The 27,406-nt window shown below is 39.6% G+C and overlaps 1 protein-coding gene across 1 annotated transcript in view; it reads right to left on the reverse strand.

The window, feature by feature from the left end:
* Positions 1-295: 295 nt before the first annotated feature.
* Positions 296-27,406, reverse strand: part of MED27 (mediator complex subunit 27) — a 33,661-nt gene continuing 6,550 nt past the window's right edge. The window contains exon 3 of the mRNA XM_042052471.1: positions 296-1,119. Within this exon, the coding sequence (XP_041908405.1) occupies positions 985-1,119 (135 nt within the window). The 3' untranslated portion in view covers positions 296-984. The remainder of the gene's footprint in view (positions 1,120-27,406) is intronic.

Consider the following 27,406-nt stretch of genomic DNA (forward strand, 5'->3'; position numbering starts at 1 on the left):
TCCATTTGAAGCTCCAGATACCCCAACAAAGGAGGAAAACTAATCAGCCAGTTTGCCACAAGATACCCCTGTTCCATCACACATATCAGAGAAACAACATCTGGTTTTGAACTACTGCTGGAGCCCCTTCAAACTGCTCTCCTTTGTCGGATATATTGGTAAAACAATCAAGCATTTTATGGATTCTTGAATTACCAGCACTTTAAAGTTAATATACAAGGGGAAAGCTCTATTGACTCTGATTTTTTTCACACTTCCTTTAAGGAAGAAACACATTAAACATACACCTGTGAAATCTGGTGACAACATGGACTGTTATTATTGCAACTACGAGGTTTTTGGTAGCACAGTGTTTATACATCAGTGACTCTTGTTTTGTGGAGAAAAGCAGGCAGTTTCCACAAACTACAAGGATGCTCAGCACAATGAACAATTGCTTAGCACTTCATTTTCTACATAATAATCATTTTCTTACATGTAACTAAATATTTCAGGCGGTTGATTAATTTTTAAGCTTCGTTGTGTACATCTCTGTGTTTCTGGCATCACTACATACAGCCTGCTTAAAGTGTTGATACTCTCTGTCCTCAAACAGTTTCTAAGTGTCCTCATAATTGCTTGTCACCTGTAAAAGAGGTTTAGATCCAATGCAAAATTAACATATGGTGAACAGATGGACTCGGAACAGACGTTTGCCGAGAAAGTACTCACACCAAAGACTTTCTGGCTTCAGTCTTTCAGGACCTTCAGAAAAGTCCTACTTGAAGCTCCAAGTCATACTAATCAGGTGAGCATCATTCCTCAATGACAAGCTCGTGTTGCAAAAAGTTTTTTAATGACCTGCTACAAAGAGAATGTGTATGGAACAAAACTGCAAGCATGAGGTTGCCTATTATGATGATTGAACATTAAACCAAAAAACCAGTAAGTTAATAAGAAATATGCCACCCCCCAGCACGGAAACTCTTCCAAATATCCAATTACTTACTGAGGAGGCAGGACAAGAGTTGTTGGCTGGGCTTTCGGTCTGCGCTTTGCAGAGACTCCCATCTGGTTGGCCGAACGTTTCAGAGACTGCTGATTCAAAAGACCAGATGCCAGCCCAGCATGGTACTGCAACTGGATAAGAAAAAACATATATATATATATATATTAAAATACACCCCACTGCAGTACTCTGTCTGTGTCAGACCTCTGCTACCTGTGGCACCTGATTCAAATTACAGCCAGTCAGGACGTTAATGTGTGGTATTTCAGATATATTGCCTGGTAGAAGACAATAGGGACAAAAGCACATGGAAAAAGTCTGCTGTGAAATGGGTACGAGGAGCAAGTTGTGCATCAGGGCAAGTAAGATGATGAATCAAGGACTTCTTCTCAAGTCTAACTCAATTGAAACTTGGGCTTGCTTTTAAACATTGAGACTGCTGCTCCTCTCTAGGGACTAAGCATTCTCACTTTAGGAAGAAGATAAGAGGAAGACAGATGCAACCCTTTCAAAACATAAACCAGCTTTTTAGAAATAACACTCATCTTTTTATTCTTAAACATAAAAACACAAAACATTTGCAAAGGAGGTTCTACCACTGTAAGGAAAAATCTTGCTTTTAAAATACCTGCTCGCACATCTCCATAGCACTGCAGAACAATTCACATTCAGTAGCTTTCTCCTCTAAACTTTTCTTTTCCTTGCCAATAAAAGAAAAATTTCTGAAGGACACAACATGAATCGGCAGGATTTTGAGTGCACTCCCACAGCTCCCAGATTTAAGAACAGCTAGAGGGCTCTGCCTGTCCTGCAACCACCTCCAAGTGCAACAAGTTACAAATTCTCCTCTGAACACCTTCAATTACATACTGAGTTCCCCATTTCTGAACTGGAAAGGGGAGGAAGCCTCAGTGTCAGACAAATGTAATTTCCTGCATCATTCCAGCACCCGAATCTCTGTGTTCGTTAAATTGTCTAAAGATTTGTTCTGAAAAAGCTGAACTGTTTCACACGTTAACACCTCTAACCCCAAGGTCTGCACATAAAAAATGGGTTATGGTCAGGAAACTATGATTTAAAAATGTTCAGAAAACAAAGTGGTCTTAGACTAAGCTGCTCTCCAGGGACTGAGCGAAAAGGAGGGAAGCAAAGCTTGGAAGTGATGTACTCAAAAACACCTGTGAACAGGAGGGCAGCAATCCCCTGAGCCAGTTTGACTCAGATGTCACTGCTCAGCACATCCATAAGGATTTCTAACAGGCTTGTGGTTCCCTTGGCTGCTTTGCCACGTGAGCTCAGCCGTGGCACGACATGAAGACACATTGTGTTCCTAATGGGAAGAGAGCTGAGCTCCACCAGGGAAGGGGGGGATTTTACTGCCCCAACCAATGGATTTTGCTCAAATTTGTTTTTCTCTGACAGTTTTCTGAAATGAAAAAAAATCAATGAGAGCGATGGAGGGTCCATGTTTGAAAGGCCATGTTTCAGTGTCAGGGGCTTAGTTTTCAATCTTCACTACCTGAAATGTGCAGGGAGTGCAATATGCAGGGAATTAAAGGCAAAGACAGCTCTGCCAGAAGAGCCCTTCAACTCCAGGAATATGCTTTTCCTTTTCTTTCTTGCATCTTACCTCTTACATTTTGTGCTGGTGACACCATTCACTGATGCTCTCTGTGCAGGTATTTCAGGTAAACAACATTATTTGGACACTTGCTCAGAGATGGAGGTAATCACCGGTGCTAATCAGAGATGGATTTTAAAGGCAACCTCTTAAAAACATTTTATAACCTCCCAGTTAGTGACATTTAGTGGTCAGGCATAAAAACACCAACCAAAAAACTACAAAAGGAATTAAAAATAAATAGATTCTAAACCACAATTTTGTCCTTCAAGGCTGAGTCCCAGTGATTAAGTTATTTTTATTAATTATAAGTATTTCTTCATAATCTACCTTTGCTCTTATGAATGCAGGTCCAACTGTCAAAACCTGTAACGGCCATTAAATATTTACCAAACCATCTTTATAATGGGATAAAAGGTCAAAGTTAATAAAACTGACAGGCAGCTTCTGTCCAGCTTGATTTATACATTATTAAAGCATCACATACTGTACCACACAGAGTGCTCTCTTTTTTGGGGACGGGGTGTTCACTGAAGGGATCAGGAAATTGTTTCTTAATCATTTTTCTGAGGAGCAGAAGCAAGACCTGAAAATAGTGCCAAAGCAGGACCACAAGTATCAAAACTATGGCCAGGAGATTTATGGTCTGATGGATAATAGAGGTGCCATTCAGTTCCCTTTTCCTCTTACAGAATAAACACCTTTGTCTGCCAGCATCGACCATGAGAGAAAATCTCAGCTAAAACTACACCAATCCCCCCAAATTTTTGCTTAACAACAAGAGAACACCATTTCCAAACACATTTGCTCCACTTTAGGGAAAAGTACTGAAATGCACTGTCAGAGGATGTTGTGGGTGCTAAAAGGCTCATGCAGGGAGGCTGAGATGAGCTCATGGGACACAAACCCTTTTTTGGGTTAATGAATACACAGAAACCACAATGAGCTCCAGGAGTCCTGAAGCCAGGGAATGCTGGTGGCTGGAATAACATTGGAGAGAATGTTGTGGGCACGTGCTACAGCTGGAGATGAGACAGGGGGTGACAGAGCCTTTGGCTGGACCAGCGGAGCTGCTGTGTTCCAGCACCTCAGAGGGGTCTGACACCCCACGGCCCAACATGGCCAAAAGCTGCCAAGGTGCTGATGGTCAAACCTACTCTGCTGAGTGCATTCCCAGTAACATTCCCAATAACCTTCCCTCTGCTTCTGACACCTGTGTCCAGTTAAACCAGCAGAATGGTGAATACTCACTGAAATGAGCACTGGTGCAGCACTAGGTAGTCCTGCAAATCATTCCCCTATCAGCTGCAAAGGAATTCCCCATCACTACAGCAAGCATCCACATTTTCAGCTTTGGGGAATTCCACCTGGCTTGTGTGAGACTAAGCTTTTCCTAATGAAATATTTTTCTGCATAATATCAATAGGATCAATCCTTTTTCCCTAATACATGCAGATGAAACAGAAAATCTATTTCAGAAACCCAAAAGAAATCAAAACCAGCAACAACAAAAATCAATTTACAACATTTAGCAGCCAGGATATACCCCAGTGCCAACTTGTACAGGTTTATGATGAGTCTCATGATAGCTGATATTTTTCTTAAAACTGCAGTTCCAAGTAGATGTGTGAATTCTACATTTTAAAATCAAAAGTGACTCCTTAGGAATGTAGGAAAGGTACTGAAAGTAACACTGTAATATATACAAAAGCTTTACATGAAGGCAAATGAAAACAGAACTTGCATTACTTTAAAATTATTTTTTAAGATTAATTATTTTTCTGTGTTAATGGCCACATGGCTGTATTTTCTAGAACAAAACACTATCACTAATGGTTCCCATTTTCAGTGTTCCTGAGTACATGAAAACTATATTCATGTATTAACAGCTCTTAATCTTCCTCACTAAGTGAAGGGCATCAACAGAGAAAGCACTTGGGAGTCACTTTCCTCACAGCTGTAATTGTAAAGAGAACAATTTCTTCATCTAGATATGTTAGGCTTTCACATGAACTATTTAAACAAAAAAAAAGGTGTATTAAAGAATTACAGAATTGATTTAACTCTGAAAGCATTAATATTTTTAAAGAAGTCAATCACATAATATCTTTTCCTTCTTCTACCCCAGTGACTCTTCTTATCAGAAATAAGGTAATGTACCTCCTAAAACAACAAAAATAACCAAAAAGAACCTACCCATCCCCAAAAAAATCCTGTCTTGTGCAGATATCTTTAAGATTTGGAGCAGACAGAAAACTTCTGCTACAGCAAGAACCCTGCAGAAAAGGTCCCTTTGTTCAAGTGAAAAGCAGTGACCATATTGTGACAGGTTTCCATCTCAGCCTGTAGGGTTACTCTCAGTGAATGTTACGAAACCACAGACATGGGCATAGTGTGCATTTAAAACTTTGAAAGCTAAAGCTTCATCATTAGAATCAAGCTGGGTCTAGAGGTCTTTAGTTTACATAATTCATGGACTGGAGATTTTGCATGTGCTGACTGCTGCCCAAACAAGTGAGTACACTGCACTTACTGACAAGGCCATCCAAAGTTGCAAAAACTGGTTGAAAGAAGGTAAGAACCAGGGAAAAAAAAGAATAAGAGAAAAAGAAAAAAACCAATCACTTGGAGCATTAGCAACTGATCACATCAGCTCAGCTGCACATTACATTTTGCCATTAATTAAAGCTTTCTAAGCACCAACACTTTAAAAAGTGAAATCAGAATAATGATTTTCTTTGTAATCACATTACCCTGTTATTTTTTCCATTCTTATGTAAATATTTACTGACCATATACATAAACAGAAAAACGTTTTCTCAGATCTTGGTAATGTAAAGTTTATTTCCATTCCTCCAAGGAATGCCTTTTCAGAGAGGTGGCTGACAGATACTCACCCACCGTGGCATTTTCTGAGTTCACTCTAATCCTGGTGATGCACATTTGCCTCCTTTAGGATGCACAGTGCTCTGCCCCTCATCATTAAACTACTTCTCCCTTGCAGATAACAAGGGATTTGTCTATTATGATAAAACTCTACTTGCTCTTTTGAAAAGAGCAAGGAGCAAGCAAGCAGGACACTCCCACGGTTTCATCTCCGCAAACTAAAGTAGGCAAGAGAGAAATTATACCACCTTAATTGATATCTTTAAGCTTTTTTCAGATAATGAGGCCTGTTTGGAAATTCTCTTTTTCTCCAAACAATATTTGATCATTTTAGGACAGCTGAATTCTTGACTTGACCAAAACAGCATCAATAAGACAAAAGAAGAGTCTTCAATTTCTTTACTCACTGGTTTTCCTCTTGTGGAGCTAGGTTGCAGGCTTTTCAATTAATAGCAAAGTTAGACATTGTCGTTGCTCTATTTTACTATTTAATGAGGACACTTTATTCTATTTTTTTTAAAAGCATTTATGCCCCCCCAAACACCTTCCAGTTTACAAGAATATTTAAGCAAGAAACACCTATCTACAACAGGAACAAAGGCTGCTCCCATCCCACCTTTTTTAAATCCCTGTGCAAAAGTTGTTACACCTTTTTCTAAACATCCTGATCTGACTAAACTGTGACAATAATGAGCTCATACTTCTCTTACTGTCCTCTCTCATGCCTGGGCTGGGACTTCCACTGCAGTGAGATGCCACGGCCTCATCCTGGTCAATGAACCAGGATACAGAGCAGGCTGGGAACATCAGCCCTGCACATGGCCCTGCACAGGCCTTCTCTCTTAGGTCTCTCTCCTCCCTCTCTCCCTGACCTGGGAAGTTCAAAAACAAGTTGAGACATTTTTATTTACCTATATAATGACACAACAAACAGAAATGCATTGATACACATCCCTGTTTCTTTTAACACCTTGTCTTTGCTACGGATTTTGTTCATTGTCTCTGAATTCCTGTTTTTGCTGAGAGCGCTGTTTTAATTAGTGTCAGATTTCAGCCTTAAAGTGTGTTCTCCCCATACTTTTCTTTCGAAAACATTGAAGTTCTGCTGATGAATGACTGCTGATGAATGTTCCCTCACTCCAATAGTGCTTGCAAGTCTTTGGCTTTTTACCATGCAGAGATAGCAAATTTGATGGCACTTTCTTCAAGGAATTGGTCAAAACTTCAGCATCTACATCCTTGCTGCCAATAAAATGACCTGCACTGTTCAAAGTCTCTGCAAAAGCCACTGTCTCACTCACGTTTCTTTCTTTAAAACTCCTGGAATCCATTTAATAGTTACAGAAGTGACATATTCTTGCTTTTTGGATAATGTCAACACAAAGGGACACTACACAGCCACCAGGCTGAATTTTAAAGGGATGTAGTGTTTGAAATGGATAAAGAGGCAGAGTAATCACAATCTGGGGTTACAAGCTACTTTATTTACCTCTTTAGAAGAATAACTGTATTTTATGCTTGAAATGTTTATACCTCCAGGTACTCTGAAGGGTTTGAACACACATATTTACTGAAAGATAACTAAATGAACTGGCATTTATTTCATTGTATATGCAGCTACAACACAAACACATAACAGAATTACAAAAACCAAACTAGAATTATTACATTGTGTTCTGCATCTAAATGACAAAATAAAATCAGGTGCAGTAACAAACAGCAGCATTTTCAAGTAACCCTGAGCTCAAGGCAGGTGGTTGGTACAGAAGTTGTCCAGAATGGGCAAATGGCCTTAGTGTCACTCTGTGGGGAGTGTTCACAATTGTGTGTTCCTTTAATGGACTTCATTAAAGTCTGAAGACCCAAGAACTCACATGACCAATATCTGACAGAAAATCCTAATTCCTTTTTGACAGAAGCATTATCTTTGTATAGGACAAATAATCTGTAGCAGGGGAAAGTCATCATTAAAACTCCAAGATAAGGACACAATTAGTACCTTCCCCCAGCACTGCCGTGCCCCCTTAAACAGCCACCAGAACCCTGGAGACACTCCTCTCCTGCTAAAATTAATATTTCTAAAGCCCTAGACTAAATCTTTGGTGTCAGGGGCTCAGGTGGCAGGATGTCAGTATGAAGAACGACCTGCTGCCTCTGTGACAGGGGGTGCTCCGGTGCTTAGATAAGAAATGGGAAGATACTTTAAGCCCAAATGGCAGAATAAAGGGCTGCAATCAGGTACAGAAACACTCCCCGAACTGCCCAGCACCATGCCTTGATTTGCAGCTCTGAGGGTGGGCTTTACTACAGCAAACAAAGCACTTTACAGACAAATAAAGAAATTAATATTCTTCAACAAAATGTCTACACGGTGCAGCTTATGTAAATCCAACCAGCACAGGTGCACAACCAGACAAAGGGGAGACAGGCAGTCAAAGCAGAGATGAGGGAAGCCCATTAGTGGGTAAGCAGTGGAACAGTAATAACAACACCCAGTACTAGTGCTGCTAATTTATTCTTTCCCTAACTCATTAAATTTAATTATTTTAACTTCTGTTAAATGCCTTTCCTTAGCTTTGGTCACTTGCACAATAATTAAAATGCACAATATCTTTAGACTTGCAGATAACCATACTGTGTGTCTGACAACAGCCCAGCTGAGGGTCTTCCTGCCAGCACTTCCCTCAGTCTCCTGTGGACTTCCTGAAGGGGAAATTGGAAGATCACAACTCCACAGTCCATCCTGAGGCTCTGCCAGCTACACCAGACATCACCACTCTCTTCTACTCAAGGTGACCACCCCGCTGTACCAGCAGAAGGGGTTGAAGGAATATTGTTTAAACTGAGCCAAAGTCGCCAAATTAGGAGCTAATTCTTCCTTAAATGGTTACTTTTGGTACTATCTTTCTTTAAATCTAGCAGGCATCCTGAAGCAAGGCTGCAGGGAATGCTAATTTCCTGCCCACTAGCAACAAGCAATTAAAGCTTGAAGCTGGAGAGTTTTGGAACAGAATACATGAGGCTTATTCCCCTGTAAGAACATTCCTACTACAGCTTCAGAATATTCATGATCAGATTAATTTATCCACTTTTTCTAGATACTATAAAGCAACCCACAGAAAATATTCATCCATAAATAAGAGCAAATCTTTAATTAAAGGTCACTGTTCCCACTAGTTTGAGTAAGAGGTTTTAACTCTCATCCTTTCCATGTAACACCAGGGACTTTTACAGACATAAACCCTGGAATCACCACAGGTGTCTGGAACTTCTGAAAAATCAGGTTAAAAGGTATGTCAAGTTAGATATCCAAAAAATAAACAGACATTTATAAAAGTCTTAGGCAAATTATTCCTTTAGACGTCAAAGAGTTAAGTTATGAATGTTTTTGGGAATGCAAAAAGAATCTATCAGGTGTGATTGATAAAAGTGTAGCTTTTAACTAAGACTGAAAAAATGGAAGACTGGCAACATTCTTTTCCAGAATAATATGCTTCCTCTGCTTTTTTTCAGCATAGTGCACATAAATCAAAGAAATGTTAAAGAGGCCCATACATCACAAGCTGGCATTTCTAAACTATTTACAAAATCTGTAATAGTCAAGAGGATGGAAAATATAAAAGTGTGACCAGCAAAGTTCCTGAAAGGAAAAAAGCAGTTCTACTATCCCAGCAGGGTTAAGGTTGGAAACTACTCTTCATTGTAGACTTTAAAAGCACTGAACCAAGACAATCCTGATAATGCAGGGTTGCAAAACGCAAACAGGATGGTGTTATCAGCCAAATCTAGTGTCAACTAGCACCGAGTGCCACCTCCAGTTGTCTCTTGAACCCTTCCAGGGATGGTGACTTCACCTTCCTGGGCAGCCCCTTCCAATGCCTGACCACCCTTTCCGTGGAGAAATTCTTCCTGACATCCAACCTCAACCTCCCTGGCAAATGCTCTAAGGAGGTTTGAAGTACACACAAAAGCAGGGCTGACCTCGCAGCTGCAGACAGCCCCAGAAACAGCCCGAACTCCAGTGCGGAGCTGAGCTGTGTCTCCATCACATTTTCACATCCCCACATCTAAGCACACAACAGACTTCGACAGATTAGGTTTTCCTCAACAACTTTTACAGATGAGAATCTCATCTCCTCTTCTGAAGGGAAAGAAGTGGATTATGGAAAGTTTATGTGTCCATCTGTTGGGGATGTCACACTCTGACTAGAGAGTGCAAAAAGCACAGAGATGTTTTACAACCAAATCCCAAACTTACTGTAGTCTGAACGAGTGGAAGAGCCATATGCTTTGCAAAAACCACCTCTTTTGCTACACACTTTTTTTGCCACAGCACAAAGAGTAACAGTTCGAAAGCTGCTGTAATCTTTATTTCTGAAAATAGATCACATATTCTTACTCTCATCTGCCACACTCGGGTGAGTTACTGATCGGAAACCAGAAAAACAAGGAAATACTACTCTGGGAAATGCAAACTAAAGACACTCTGCACCCGCAGCTACAGTAAAGGGGCAGCTCAGAGAGCCTGAGACTGGGATGATGCACAACAGAAGGTTTGGTGCAATGACACATGAAATGCTTTTACAGTTTCCTCTGTTGAAGACTTGCAGTAGGAGCATTTGAGATGAAGCCGGGGGACCTCAGAAATAACTTTAGGAGTAAAACAAATGGAATACACTTCATCCTATTTTCATGGGAGCTTATAATGATACTATAATTAACTCAATTACACCACAAGATTAATAGCCTTTAAAACGCTCCCAGTCATTCATTACAGGCCTAATTAAAACTCTCTTTTGGTGCTGAGCCAGCAAGAAATATGAAACGACTTGCTAGCAACCATATAGAAGTATACAAGGTATTTATTATCTTTATTGTGCTGGTGTTTCCATGGTCACAATTCAGTGAGAAGTTTGGGTTTGGGTTTTGGTTTTTTTTTTGTAATATCAAAAACAAGAAAAAAGGACAAGATCCACTTCAGAGGCTCCAACACCTGCAACAGCATATCAGCTCACTACAGCTAACCAGTTTATTTCTAGTTTTGCTGCAACAGTTAAGGGCTTCTACAATAGCAGATGCCTTTCCTCCCACACATCAATTAATTCGCAAATGCACTCAGGTTGTAGAAATAATGAAGTGCTGAATGCTTCTCTATTGACAAGTTTTGCTGTCAGGAGGTGGATGCTGTAGGCGAGGTGCTAAAATCCGCTGCTTCTCTGTGCATGCCAAAGGAAAGACACGCCACACGAAACTTGGACATGAAACTTGGTCGACAGCTAACAGGGCACATCAATTACTTTATTTACTCCTCTCTCGTTGGAACCAAAAGGAAGAAATCCTCTCCAAAAGCTTTTTATTGTATTTATTTAGGTATTTATAACACACCGTTTACAGGGAGGTGGGAGGTTTTGTGCTGACCTAAGAAATATTGTATATTTGAGGAAAAAAGTAGTGCTTTTCCTGTATTTTTAGGTATGCTAAAAAAGTTACATTAAAATTAAGGTTACAAATGAAGAATTCGGTAACTAGGAAATGCTTCATAATGCCTGTGCAATCTGAATCAGTCTGCCTGTGCTAAGGATTCAGACTTTCATTATGTGCTTCTTTCCAGACCTCAAATTACCACAGTCTGCAGGATCTCATGGATGAAGAGGCAGTTACTCAGCACCGTTTTCATGCACAGAATGTTATTTGCAGGATCTCACACAATGCCCACACTTCTCCTCTCAGATGCCTTCTACCATATTTCCCTGCTTTATCTTGCTTCTTTACAAATACTGTTAAATTTACCTTCACAATTCTTATTCCACTCATGCTGGGTGTGGATCTGAGGAATCTCAGATTTTTAAGAACACTAAATGTTTTTACTACTTACTAGATTTGTAGTAGAGTTTCTACAGATAATGACTGCAGTCAGGTGCTGAGCAAGTCTTCGAAGCAGCCAGAAGAGGCTTTCAGCCAGGTCATGGCAAGGTAGGAATCTCTACCCCCACTTCTATCGCTTGAAATAAAGGATTAGTCTGGAGCAGTTCACTGCAACTTTCTGTCGGGACCAGACACTAATTGGAAGTAAAGCACATCCCACCAGATATTCTCTGAAACCAAGTTAAAAATGGAGAAGCTGAACTTTCAGTTCCAAGGAAGGCAAGTCCCAGACTATTCCTCTCCAATTCCTTCCATGCTTAATTACCACAGGTGTTTAAACCATCCACCTCAGCAGCAGTCCAAATTTGTTAAACTTTTATTTTCAATTACAGATTTGTTTTGTTTTGTTTGCTGTTATGAAGAACCCTCTTACCCACTTTGCCCTCCTCAATATACGTTGGGACAAAGCAGGTGAACCATCCATTACCTTTTCTTTCATGACTGGAATAAATTGACCTTGTTTGATCATAAAGGAGGAGCACAGGAACCCAAATGCTTCTGGCTCAGTTCTTCTGTCTCTCAACTAGAAAACCCCGTATTAATGAGCACTAGACAAATGGTAACTAGGCGATTTTACAATTAAAATTATGCTTTAAACCATTTTCAAGTGTTAATAATCGAAAATGTTATTCGTAAAGGTACTAACAGGTAAGGAAATTTGCTGTTAAAAATAGATGATTTTCTGCTTTTTAAAATATGCAATTTGCAGGCTGACCTTGTTCCTTTTAAATTTTTATAGCATCTTCAGTTCCAATTTGAGATTTTCATATGGGGTAGGCAAACCTTCTTATGTTCTGTATTAAATGCGAGACACCTCCCTGGCATGATCTGCAATATTAATAATATAACAGTACCAATTTCAGGAGCAACACTGTAGCATCAACACATGCATACCTGCATGAATCAAAATTTAACCATCTACATCATGGAAAACTTTAATCTATCACAAGAAAAAAGCAGTTCTAAGACAGCTCAAACACAATTTGAGATTTCCTCTTTTGCCATATAAACACATGACCTTGTCATGCTTCACAAGGTAACACCGACGTAGCTGATGCAAGAAAACATATGCTTCTCTTTACTGGGCTCAAAATAGGAACAGAGGGGACAGAGAATGATACTCAGGGCCAAACTCAGGCTTCAGAACACCAGACTTGCAGCTGTCACTGTAATGAGCAAAAACCATCCCCGCCCACACCAGCCCTACAGTATTCCTAACACTGACTGCCACTACAGAACTGGGAAAATACTTTCTGGAAATTACAAACATTAGAGATTCATTACTTAGCTAGGAATTTGCACTGGTGTTATCACAGGGTTTTAAGACTTGGAGATTGAGCCATTTTTATGTTGCTGTGGGACACAGTTAAAGCCACAGGAAAATAAAATTATTATTTTTCATGGATTTCAAAGGAGACCGACATGTATTTGATTTTCCATGCACTGGCTGTCTTGCAGGCACTTTTCAACAATCCAATTACCACTTAAATGTCTACCATTTAGCCCACAGACATTTCAGATCCTCATTTAAACCTGGACATACCTTATTTCTGTATCATGATAATCACTACAAAAATCCTACCAGATCAAAGCCCAGCCATTTATCAGTACCTCAGTTCAAGGCACCAAGTAAACAGAAATTCCTCTCACTGCTTTGTGGACTTCATTACTAATGAAGTAAAAACTGCAGACATCAATCTATTGCTTCAGATGGCCATCATCAGAAAAATAAACAGAAATGTGGCTGGTCACAGTGGCTCATCTGGCACATTCACTGGAAGGTAAATTAAAAGCACTAATGACCAGAGCATGACAAGTGAGGGAATAACATTGGACTGGAACAGAAAATGATTCCACACAGCTTCATTCAACCAAGACTGTGTTTCCTCCCTCAATCATAATAAACAAATATCAGTGATTGTTTTAACTCCTTCACCCATCTCTGCTGAAGGCCACGCTGCCTACAAGCCCCTACAGAACAAATGAACACTACTGGCCTTTTCCTCTGAATGTTCCCCAATACCAAGAAAAAAATGAAAGGGGGGAAAATTAAAAAAAAAGAATTCATCACAATATTACTTTATCTCTTGAAAGAGCCAGGGAGGCTCTGAGGGGGTTGGTTCTCCTTCCCTGCACCGGCATCACCCAGTTCATAGCTGTTCACCAGTCCTGAGCTAGATGATTTCAAAAAGTCCAGCTGACCCTGGGAAACAGCACTGACCTCCCTACACATAGTTTGTGTTGTACCAAAATTTCAGCATCACCCTATTGTGCACTGATATCAACCTCATCCTATCAACTGCTTCTCATAAAAACCTCAATGCGTCCCATATATATGGTCTGCCACCTTCCAAAACTTCCCAGTCCTGAACAGACACAGAATACCCTCCCTTAAATTCTCATTTATTCTCATTTTCCTCACCTCAAAAACCAAAGCAACTCTTTCTCCCAACAATTCTGAGCTGGCCAGAAGCAAACTCCCCATGGAGCTGAGCACAGCATGGTGCCTATCACTGCAGTATTGTGGGTGCAGAATGTTGGAGAACCACTGCAAGTGGGAACATAAAAACACATCACACATGTGAGAAAAAAGAAAACAAAACCCAAACCTGTATCTTTTGGTCTCAGAGATAGACAGAGATAAATAGAAATTACATTTAAAAAAAACGCAATGTAACTGTTACATTACATTTACAGTTGGAATTTTACATTACAAATACAATCTCGAAGCAGACATGAGCTGATAAATTCAGCATTAAATTTTCTAAAAGTATCCTCAACTCTTCAGCAGTGCACATACTTACACAACCAAAAAGGATCTTTCTGTATGAGCTCATAGCACCAGCAATATGACAAACTGGTGTGCATTTAAGGAAACTGGGGCGGTGGTGGAGCGAGACACTGCTTCTCACACACCATGATTTTTGAACTTGTTTCCATCACTTCTCCAGCTACAAAACCGTTTTTAATGAGGACACTACCTACCTACCTCACAAAGTTCATTTTATCAAGCCAATAATTCAGCGACATGAACAACTGACAATTCACTCAACTATAGTTTTTGCCTGAGGCGTTCACAAAAACATAAAAGAGCAAGGAAAACTTAAAAATTATGCTGGAGAGCTGAAGCCTTGCTGGCAGCACACTGAACAAACAGGAACAATTGAAAGCTAAGGAGCAGTCAGTAATTTATACGACTGAGCCCAGTGCCTGGACAGTAAGGAAAACAGATGGCTCTGCAATATGGAGATGGCTCCATGAAAAGCAGTCGGCACAGGGATGCTGCAATAGCTCAGTAGCAATAGTTTGCCTGGCTGTAACAGCCACAGCAAACCAAATTCCATCATTTCAGAGGATAAAACAAAAGAAAAGTAAACGAGAGTAAAAGAAAACAGAAGTTCTTATTACAGTTGGCCTACATTCCATGATAAAGCGTGGGCCCTTCAGAGTTCTTCCATGAGTCCTGCATAGACAGTTCTGTGCAAATAAATGAGCTCCATCCACCTGGCAGGAGCAGCGCTCCTCTTCCTGTCCCAGCCCCCTCCCAGGAATTCTGCATCACACCAAACGTCTCTGAACGTCAGCTATTTAGTTCTACTTTTAGCTCTGCTTTAAATAAAAGTGTGTGGAGTGCAAGCTGCATAATGAAGGCTCAAAACCATGGAGATGGCACATTCTGCACTGGGCAGCACTACCAAGCTGAGGGGGTTTTAGGGTCTGCTTTTCTTTATGGCAGACTTATTTACATGGAACAAAACCAATATTTGCCAAAGGAAGTTCCCAACTCCATGCTGGAGGAGACAAGAAGCTGGTTCCAAATGGAAATGGCCCTGTTTGAGCCTTGAGGACGCACCCAGAGGCAATGGCAGAGAACACATCAACAAACACATCAACACAGGAAAGAGCAGGTGAAGGAGTTCTTGACAAATGCATAAGGACCTCAAACTAATTTTTTTAAAGTATTGCATTTCAAGGCCATCGTGACTAAGCAATATACCAGTTATGCAAGGACTTAAAATAAGCTAGAAATCTAGCACAAAACTTTTCAGAAAGGCGAAAACATTATAAACTCTTTGACCGTAAGAACCTCTTAAAATAAATATATACTCACTATGGAATCAGAGCACAGGTGAAAGCCTCAATTTAAAGCCAAGCATGAGATCCTTCTTCCTCTGCAAGTTTCCTGTGATAAATCAGGTTGTTGAAAGGGCAAGCTCAGTAGCTGGATTTAGCAGAGGAAATATCATCTTGCCTTGCACACCATGACAGGTGATGCTACTCAGCTACAGATTATGCTGACATATTCCTGTTTCACCTACAGGATTATTTTCATTTTTAAAAAATCCACTAAAACTAGTGTTTTACTGTAGAATATGCCTATTATTTTTCTTAAATCAAAACTCACTGACACAGTTGCTGATGTTGGTAAAAGGCCTCTGCACAGTTTTCCAAATGGTTTAGAATTCAGCATGAGCACACAACCACCTGCACTTGGGTAGACTTGTAAAAGAAACTCAAAAGCACAAGTTTATCATCCCTCTCAGGGAGTAACCAAATGTTACGGTTCTTTAAAGTAATAATCAAGTAGCAAACCAAAGCAAGTTCTTTTTAAGGAAGATGCTTTCAGATATATTTCTCTTTTTCCAGACTTAAGCCTGAGACATTGTACCAGAATTAGAACAGAACTTGCAGGTACAGTCCCAGCATCCTCCTGCCAAGACTGTGGCCACTGGCATTGCTCTACTCAAGAAAGCAAACTATTAAGATTGATGAAACACCTTTGTTCAAGTACTCCTGCTAATAAAGGGATTATTCTTCCCCTTTTCTAATGGGTATTTTATTCTGGCAACTGATGGATCTTATATTAAACTGTTTCAATTCCAAGAGGCATCTGCTGCTACAATTACCAAACTGAAGAAAGAAGGGATATAGAGCCCTGTGATTTGAAGGAAAAACAAGAAGAGAAAAAGGCATAAAGTTTACATGACACTAACAATCCTGCTGACAGGTTTTTCTGACTTTGCAAACTTCCTTTCACACAGAAATATTCTTTTACAATCTGACAATTCCCTTTAGCCTGAAAACTTCATGAACATGTCACATATTCTTGTTTTCAACCTCTTTGAAGTCCCTGCAAGAATCTTTCTAACCTACTGGTCAGGATGACATGCAACTGCAGACATGAAATTAATAACTGCATTTGCAGTACCCTTCTCAAACTACTTCTGCCCTTTACAAGATTCACTGTTTCCCTAAGTACACTTCTAATGAAGACAAACAAACATCAATAAAGGTTAAAAAAATAAACAGATTTAAGCAACTTTCAAGAAAAGAAAACCCAAATCATTCTGTCAAGGCACTGTTTGACTTCATCACTGGGAAAACCACAAAGGACGTGCTGCTGCTCCAGTCTGATCATGCAAGTCTCTGAAAACTTTCCCTGGTCCATTATTTATTTAGAAAAAAAAGAACCTTTCCGGATTTACCATAAGAGAAGTGAACATGAGACATTAGTTTTGCAGACTTCACAGTGGCTGACAAAGCAAAACACAGACTGAATTTAGGCAGCCAGCAGAGCAAGAATCTCTGAAAAAGGGCACCTTAAATAAATGCACAATAAATGTCTCCTCAGCCCACTCAAGCAGAGCCTTCAGCCACTGCTGTATGTCCATGTCTGCTTTAAAAGCAGGTCATGGATGCTTAGAGAAAAGCCACAGACCTTGATTTCCATCCATCTGGGAATTACTACATTTTGCAAGTTAGCACATATGAAAATGCACTAAAGACAGTACTCTCCAAGTTAATTTAGGCTCAGAGAGTTCTACCACAAATAACCTTTGTAGAACAGTTAACATGACCTACAACAGATTTTTTGAAGGAATGTGACTCTTGAAAAGAATCATCTTTTCATGTTCTGCTAACACAACAAAACCTTTTCCACAGCCTGACCATCAGCAAATATGCATTTACTAGCCACAAAAAAAAATCATAAAGTTACTTTGAAATTTGTTTGAAGATTAGCTAAAAGCATCTGCAATGCTGTACTCTCCAATGCAGAACACCTTCCAAGCCATGAATGTCTATTCCATTTTAAACACTTCTCCCCTGCTATTCCATGGAAGACCCACACAAGTTTATCAGTACAGGAAAAGAGCAAAACTTCATGAATAAAATCCTATCAAACTGATATAGTAATAATATGGTTCGTGAGGGAACAAACTTTAACAGTAATTTGCTTTGGTTTATCAAATAAAATGAAATCTCTTTTCCCCCCATCAACCCCTTCTTCATTTCAAGACTCTTATTTTGCAGGGAAAATTAATTTTATCTGAGCAGGTGAATATTCCATGTCCCTGCTGCTTTTAATTCATGCAACCTGCTATGGCAACACAGTTGTTTGGGCTCTTGCAAAAAATTAACAGGAAATTTTTTCACCTGTGTGTGCAAATATTGTTGCCTATTACATAGAAATACAACTTTGAAACACCGTATTTACAAAACAGAATATTCCAAAGCTGCGTGGTCTCTGTGGACATCTGTATAACACCAAAAACCAGGAGTAATGGGAAGTTCTTTTGAAGGTCCCCACACATGAAAGGGGGGTTATGCTGACTCTCTTGCACCTGTGCTGCTCTTTGAACAGACAGAATCATCCCTGGGATGCGTCAACTCAAGCAATTGCGTGGATTATCTAACAAGACAGCCAGACTGCAGCTTTCCTCACAGCTTTTCCCTGGAAGAGAGATTTGTTCCTTCCAAATCCGTCGGGTGCAGTGAACTCTTCTCTGCTTCAGCTCTTCCAGAGGGAAAGTATTGGCTTGGAGGAAATAACAACTAAGTAGCTCCCTCATCGACAGCAGAAAGCGAGCATATTGACTTGTGCCCTTTCTGTATTGATGCTCTGGCTGAGTAAATGAAGATGTACAGGGGAAAAGCAAAGAGCACCACAAGCGGGTATGCGACCCAGAAAAGCACAGTAGCAATTTTATATCTTCTTCAATCTTCCTGAAATGTGATTACAGTTGACCTTTAAATCTAGTAGATCAACCAATTGATTCTGCTGGAACAACCCTGTGTGTGATCTAAGAGCATGCCCATGCTTAAAAAACTTCCCATAGCTGCCTGGCATAGTCATTTTATTTTGTTGTAAAAGTTACCAAGATTTGTCTGAATTGATTTTGCTTGCAAGAAAAACACACCATCAAAACTGCAGCATCAGCAGACACTAAAGGTCTTAGATTCTTGCAGGATGAATGCAATATCAATACAATTAGGATGTATCCATACGAGGTACACAAGAGGGATGGAAAGAAGATGTTTCTAATCTCACTTAATCCTAATGCAGCCCCAAGTCTGCTTTTTTAGACTGTGGGAAAAAAAAAAAAACAACCAAGGAAAGCTACAAACACTCCAAAGTATTTGCCAGGCAAAACATTGAATTTGGAATGGAAAACATATTTAACAGCTCTTTGGGAAGTAAAGCTTTAAAGCTTTGGTGTCATGTTGGACAGTAGTTTTATTTCAGCTGCTAAACTGTCCTTCAAAAAAAAAAACTCAAAAGAGACTTCAGGATGGTATTTGTCCATAAGTGAGGATCAGCAACACCAGAGATCCTACTCACGTACAGCATCTCGGATTTCTCTGAGCATTCACTCTGTAGCACAACCCTTATTTTATAGTTGTTTATTTTATAGATGGAAAAAGACACGCACAACAAAGTGAACAACTTGTGAAACCTCATCCAGCAAGCTGAGGACAGAGGAAGGAGGAGGATGTACAACTCCAGAGCCCCTCCAGTCCCATGACAAACTTGGCAACACTGCTGCTCCCAAAACCTTCATCCTCCCCATCAGAAGTGTTTTGAGAAGTCCACATCATACAATCATGCTCACAGAGTCAACTACACAGCAAGTTCTTTTAAGCTGAAAGTTATTAACTTCACTCCATACTACATGTGGGGTGTCCAAAAGAACCAGAAAACTGGAAATGAAAGGTTAGCTGGTGCTTTATCAGGCACAAGAGAGCTCACAGACTTGATCAGCTCTGCCATCTATGAAATTTCTACAAACAGCTTTGGAAGAAGCATCAAGCAGTGCAGCCAAAAAAAAAAAAAAAAAAAAAAAAAAAAAAAAAAAAAAGAAGATGGCACTGAGCAAACTGAAAATGCTACACTGAAAATTCTGAAAATACAAGATTTGACTCCAGAGTAAAACTGAAGCAGACGGCAAACCAGAGAACTTGTTAAGTCTGAGTGCAGAGACAACTGCAGAGAAGACTCTAAATAGAACCCAACTGAAAGCAGATGGGTAGGGCAGGGAACATTAGAATAAAAATCTAACTAATGGTAAAACACACAGGGATGTTTTTTCTCAAAAGAGAAACATATATCCACCCTCACTGAGGGATAACCTCGGAGGGAGGAGGAAGCCATTATCTTTTTAACTGCAGCTTATTTGATACAAAAGTGACATTTTCTCTGAATGAAGAATTCTTTTCCCATAAAGAAAAGCCACCATCTGAAATGAGACAGAGCCCAGTAACACTGCAGTAGTTGAGAATGTCATGATTTCCATCAGAAAACTGTTTTGCAGAGATCAGGAACAGCTGTTTCAAACTGAATTAGACTAAAACTGGAAACAAGCTGTCAAAACCCAAAAAATATATTTTATACATAAAAGAACGTATTTGATTCAGCTGTTTTATCATGGTGGTCAGCCAAAAGAGAAATAAAGTAACATTCTGAGATCCAGACATTGTCGCAAAGACTCTCTCATTTTAACACTCTTTATGTAGATTTATTCCTTTGAGCATTTGGAATAGGAAAAATGTCAAACAGCTCATATCACAGATTCCTGAATATTTTCAAACCATGGGCAGCTTAAAACAGTTTAAAGACACCTGAGGACTCTTGCTGCTCCAGTCCACATTCTCTGCATCTTCCTTAGCAGTAACAGGCTGGTGCAATAAGGAAAATATACTGAATTGATGTTGACATGAAAAGATTAAAATAATTCACTTTAACCCACCACTTGTGGGTAATAGCACATGCATCCAGCTCCTTTTTGTGCATGCTTGCAGATCCTGGGAGGCTTTTAGTGGGTATTTTCAATATTGATTTCCCCAGGAATTGCAGTTTCATATAATGAGAAGTAAATACATCTATTTTAGAATATATTGTAGAATGTCACATCAAGATACAACTCCTTTGTGTCTAATGGCCCATGCAGTACACAGAGCACCTTTAGTACTCTGCCACTACCAGTTACAGGAGCTTAGAGAATCCAGATACAACAACCAAATTAATCAAGGCTGCGCTGGTTTTGAATAGAACTATTTGTTCCAAAGCACAACTCTGAACATCAAAGACCTCTGTGATTTTATTACACGCTGTAAGATGTAGCCATTATACCCTACTTTCCAACCAAGTCTGAGGTAATCTTGAAAATACCCTTAGCATTTCAACATGGTCATTACTTCTCATAACGATGATTCATGCTAATTCCATCTAATAAGGATATTAGTTATTACTGCCAGCTTGTCAGTAGATGGGCTTTTGAAGAAGAGGTATCTGAGAACAAGCAAATCATGAGCATATAAAAAAAATGTACACCCCAAGAAATGCATTTTTAACTCACTAGAAGACCAGGCAAGTGTGCAACTGCAGCCATGTGCCATTTCTCCTCTCAGATTACTCACCCAGTCCAGATTTAGGCATTTTAACTTGAGGGCTTAAGTTTTCAGCACACTCAGTGCAGCTCCAAAGCATGACTGAATGCTTCACACTAAGCCAAGAACTTCACAAAAGAGCACAACAAGATAACTGCTGCTCAGGATACAGAAACTTTTGATCTTTCTGTGAAAAGATCAAAAATGTGAAAGACTAGCACCTGGTAAAATCAATCAGCTTTCATTAAATCTTCTTTCATTAATTCAGAGGACATCTTTTTCCACATATACTGTAACTGAACAAGTGTCAGTGGTTAAAAGATTTTATTCATGTTTTTTGTTTCTTCTGCAAGAATCATTACATTCAGGCACTTAAAATTAGATTAAATGAACTGCTATAAATGCTTGGGCTAATCTTGTATCAGCAAAGGACATGATAACACATACTGATAAGCGTCTTTATTTCCAGAATTTCAGGATTTTACAGCTCTAGTAGATTTAAATGCTAGCTCATACCAAGAAAATATACCAGCAGCAAATGGAGTTAGGAGTGAAGTAGCTCTGAGGGTAATGATCATATTCTGATCTCTCCTCTATTTTCCTATCAATCCCCAAACCAGCCCAACCATGGCACCGCTCAGATTTCAGAAGAGCCAAGACATGGCTCTGGAACTACTCAAGAAGCCTGACAGCCAGGCACAGGGTTACACAGCCTACAGTTCTTATCCAATAATGGTCCTGATGTCATGATCTGTAATTTCTTATTCACGTTCTTCAACTGTCACAGAACCACAAAACACCACCATTTGTCCAGGGCAGAATTATTCTTCCCTCTCAGGAAAATAAAAATCAGTCTGCATTGAACCCAAGAGGCAAGAGATTTTGAGGGTCACCACAGACCTTCTGGTTTACACACCTTCAACATCAGCAGCTCAGTATTAACTCCTGCTGAACAAAAAACTGCTGCCATATTTTTGCCAAATGCACATTGCCACGAAGCAGCAACCAGTGGTCAGAAATGCAGTTTTGATTACAGGCTTACACAGTTCCTTACACAGCCTAGTCTCAATTTTATTAGCTGTTAGGCCATCTCCATGTTTTGTTACCCAATTATCAACAGCACGAGATTAAGATACAACAGGGAAGAACTGAGCATTGTTTATATGCAATTCAAACAAATAAATCCACTGTGAATTGTCGGGGGGGGGGGGGGGGGGCAACTTCAGTAACTTCAAAAGAGAACTCCAAAGAAGAACACAGATGAGTGCACTTCTGCATTAGAAAACCAAATAGCAGTCACAATAAAAGACCTGACAACAACAAAAGTAGAGAGCAACAGGGTGACATCATTAAATTTTCCATTTTATTTGATTTCCTCTAGCAGCTACAAAAAATCTTTTCCATACAAAGAATATCTGCGGGATGCTTATCACCTGCATCAGTTATTTTATATTAGTGTTCATATTCTTCGAATGCCCTTCATATGAAGGTCACTGAATGCTTTACAAACATCTTTAATCTGCCTCAAAGAAAGCAAGACAGGACACTGAGTCTCTGAAAACACCCTTTGTGTTTTCATGGTGGCACTGTCCACGACACAGTCAGGCTTTATCACCAGCAGCAAGTCAGTCTGAGCCATGGAGAGCTGAGGCAGCAGGACAACTGGAAATTCAAAGGAACGCTGGGTCTGAGGGTTTCTTGCAAGGCTGCTCTTGTTCTGCAGTCCTGCATATTCATCAATTAATCCCCAGACAACATGGATTTCCAGTTACACTTTGTTGTATTCCTCAGATTCTGAAAGTAAAGCTTCTTCTGCTGCTCTGATGGCTGTACTGGGAGTTACCCACAGGCCACATTTCTGTGTCTGTGCCTGGCTTAGTTGGATTCAAACTTAATACAAAGCAAGGCAGTTTTAATTTGGTTTGATGACCACACTACACAGCTTAGAAAGAGAGAGTGATCACTGACTTATAAATTACATATTTGAGCTGTGAATTGTATGAGGAGTTCTTGCAGAGGGAAAAAAGGAGTTAGGGGAGGAAGAACCAGGAGTGGGCAGAAGCATTTTGGTTAAAACAGAGCCACATCAATCATTTCCATCCTGAAATAGGCTAACAGCTAGGACATTAATACTTATCAAAGAAACAGGGGAAAAAACCCACTCATTAGCAAATAAAGGTGTTGCAAAGCATTAAATAATTCCCGCCAGCCGACAAGGGAGCTGTGATTTATAATAGTGTGTTATTGATAGATCACTTCCCATAATTAGGAAAAGTGAGACTGGTACTGCTTACAGCATTATTTTGATCAGAGCCTTGAAAAATACTGTTGAATAACAACAAACACTAGGCATAACAATAGAAAAACACCCTATCACTGCTCTCAGGCTGCTTCAGATTTGAAACAAAATACTCTAAAAAAAAAATTCAGTGAGAAAGACAATTCTGTTTGGACACATATCACCTTACTTCACAACAGCATCATGGCGTGAATTATTACTATGATAACTCTGGGAAGATCACAGATATAAAACATTCAAACTATGTAGCAAAAATAAGTCAGAATCAAAGGCTAATTATTTCTCTTTTTTTTTTAAGCAACAAGTTACTCCTCATAACTCTTCTCTTCCTGAAGTATCAGAGTAACCTCAGTCTACTAAAATGTCAAATAAATCCAACTAATTTCTCTACTAGCACAAGTCAGCATTTGTTGGAAATTCTCACCTGCCATGATAACTTTCCATAGTGCATAGAAAAAAAAACACAGGGAATTTTCATTTCCTTTCATTCAGATTATCAGGTGTCAAAAACACTTTTATAGCTTTAAGATAAAAATAAAATAGTTACAATAGCCCTGGCTTGGACTTTTGTCTGAAACCAACATAGGAATCAAAGGCAAAGTAAAGAGAGCCCAAGAGATGAAGATTCCAGGGATTCACAGCTGTGGAGGAAAGATGCATCTTCCACAGAGAAGAGGGACATAAGTGATGTTATCCATCTCCAATGCCCCAGACACTGCTCTAGGCAGGACCTCTAGGAAAACAAACCCTATCTAACAAGCAGCAGCTGGTAATTCTGCCTTTACTGTTGCTACTGTTATAACCTTCCCTGTTTTTCTTATGGTTTCCACTATTTTCCCCACCTCACTATATTCACTTTCTTTTTTAAACTACCATTGCAGAGCTCCGAGACCCTCAGAAAAATTTCATGCCCTACCTTTTTCCTTCTACAGTAAAGCACATGTAGACTATTGAAATTACATTTTGGTACAAGCACTTTCTTCCTCATCAAATCTTTTCCAGTGCTTTTCCCTCCCATCATTATAGTATCAATGATAATTTGCACACTACCTGAATTTGCCATCCCTGCCACTGCTAGTCACTAAAATCAACCCTGAAATAGTAAAAATCAGTATTCTCCAGGCAGACAAGTGAGCAGTAATTAATAACTGCAGCAGTTGGAAGCAGAGAGGTAACCACCTGTTTCCCAGCCATATTAAAAAAAACAAAAAGAAAAGGAAAACCAGAACATTAATGTAATTCTGAACAGCAAGGGCATTTCACCAGACATTTGCCCAAAATTACACAGAATTAAAAGCCCATAAAGGGCATTTTTCCAGACTTCCAGGCAAACAACATTAGTCACTGGCTATATTATACTTGGCATCTACAAAACATTTCTGTCCAAAGAACTCAACGCACTTGAGACACATATAGACTAGAAACTCTCCCAAGAAGTAGGTTAAGTAATATTATCCTATTTTATCTGCATGAAAAATGAGGCACAGAAAAAATTCATGCAGCCTGTTCAAGGTTACAACAATTAGTAAGAAAAGCAGGAATAGAATGCAAGTGGCCCAGCTCCTATTTTGTGTCCAGTGCACAAAACCCACCAGTCCACATGCCATTCATTTCTCCAGTGACAGGAACATAAACTCCTGGGGCTGATCTGCACAGGAAAGGAGCCCACAGCTGGACCTTCCAGTGCAGCTCCCTCTGGGAACCTCTGGTTCTGCTCTTTACACAGCAGACTCCTCCAAAATCTGTGGATTTCCACATAACAGGATGTCACAATATTATAATGCTGCATTTCTGCAGAAAAAAAAGTCCTGAAAGGACAAAATTTTGGCCACCTGCCTGGAATTCCCAAGAAGTGCCAACACAATAATCCAGTTGCATTACCCATGCTACTGTAAAACTACAATAAATTCACAATGTTTGAGCACACCCAAAATTCAAAATTAATGTTCCTTGGAATGAACATATCCTTTTATAATCAAGGTGAAGTAACTTTTTTTCCTGTTCTGCAGTGTTTCTCTACTATCATGGTTAACATTTAATGTCATTTATTGTCATTAAACTCAATATTTGTGTCTAATCAATACTAAGCTACCAAGTGCAGCTGTAACAAGTCTGGTCTTTCTCTACGTGCTCTATTGATTTCTTTTTTTTTGGAGCCCTACAACAAACACAATTTATACAAATAATTTATCAGGAAACATATCAAAATAATTTAATAAACAAAACCTATCTATACCTTTTCTCTTCAGTCATGTGACAGAAAATCATTTTAACTCATTAATGGTAATCTTAACAGTTCGATTTTAAATTTATGTAAAAACAAGAGGAAGCCATGAAGCAACAAATTTAAATCCAAATATTTTTAGCCTATTTCCACATGCAGATCAACAGTAATTTGTTTTCATTTTGTATTTCCCAGCATATTACTTTCAAATAAATTTATGACAACTCCTGTCCACCTTTGTTCACTTGGAAAACTTGTAATGCACAGATATAATGAAGTTTATCCAAGCTGCCAAAAGCATCTTTTCACAGATAAGTAAATTAAATAGTTTGACATAAATCCTACTTCCCCAAAAAGTTACCAAGTCAGAAAAGTTGATTTTTTGCTTCCTGCTTGAAGCAGTAGAAAACAGCCTTCCCAAACACGTGGTTATCACGTTTTGTAAGCAGCATCTCATGAAGATAAAACAATACCACCACCCCTCACATACACCTACACACGGGTTCAAGGAGAGTTGGAATTGAAGTAAAGCACATGGATAAATCCAACTCTGAAAACAGCAGGGAGTACAACACTGCATTTCAGTGAAGTTAAAAATCAAGAAGAAAATTTAAAATAACATCACCTGTTCCAACACTACAATTGCTCTCAATTTTCCCCACTTCTACCACTGCTAATAATATTATTTAAAGTCTGAACACAGACCCTTTACTGCAAAGGAAGGGGGAGAAGGAAAGATGACTTGCAGAAGACTATTTTTACTTGGGCAAGTGCACTCTGCTGATGCTGCTGTCACTCAGCAATGCAGGGGAGACTGAGTTTGCTGCTCTCCAACAAACACAGCATTCCTTCACTGGTTGAAAGTAATTCTGGAGTGTTGGTTTGGGAGTTGATCCATTCTGCACACACCCTGCACCTGAACAAACAAGCAAAAAACCTCTACAGTGATTAAAGCTCAAGTGTGGGGCATGAACTACCTAACAGCATCCCAGCAAGAGAGGGGAAACCGGCCCAAAAAAACATTTTCCTTGCTCAGTGGACATAAAATACACTATTTTCTGTTCCACTGGAGCCAATGGAAACACCTTAACAGGCACTGCCTCGGGCACCCACAGGGCGAGGGCATGGAACACTTTGCCAAGGACAAAGGATGAGCAAGTACACACTGCAGGCCATAAATAACCTCCCTGAAGCTGCAGATGGAAACCCAAAATTTATACCACTCAAAGAATGCGCTGACACTCCTGGACTCCAAAAACCTGCACCTACTCTGACCACCAGCATTACTGTAGCTGGATCAAGTGACCACACCACCACAAGCTTTATTAAACACTTTATGTGTGGGGAAGAATGGCACTGGTTTAATCACAGCACCAACAAGTAATTTTTCCCCCACAAAACCTCTCTGTCATCCAGTATTGAGAACAAATATTGAGAAACACGCAGTTGCTTAGTAAAGGATGCTGATATTCATCAGTTGGTGGTCTCATCTCCTGCAGAAAACAAGCAGCACTGGGAGCAGGGAAGGATGGCACAAGGGCACCTGGGATAGAACTGTCCTGAAGAGCAAGAGAAGAGAGTTCTTAACAGTTTCTTCCACAAATCTGAGGTGACATCTCTTTTTAAAAAAAAAAAAGTCAAAACTTAATCAGTATTTCGGTCTAGAAAGTGACTTTCAAAAATTCCTTTAATCTAAATTTAGCTGATGCCTTCTGCTCTGTGGTGATTTCCCTTGAATTCCAAGATAATGCAAGAAGCAGGTACCTGGTAATGAGGGGTAAGGCAGAGCCTCTGCAG

Source organism: Corvus kubaryi, unplaced genomic scaffold (genome assembly GCF_017639235.1).
Source record: "Corvus kubaryi isolate FWS band 111438036 unplaced genomic scaffold, C.kubaryi_AGA036_p1.0 78, whole genome shotgun sequence".
Lineage (NCBI taxonomy): Eukaryota > Metazoa > Chordata > Aves > Passeriformes > Corvidae > Corvus > Corvus kubaryi.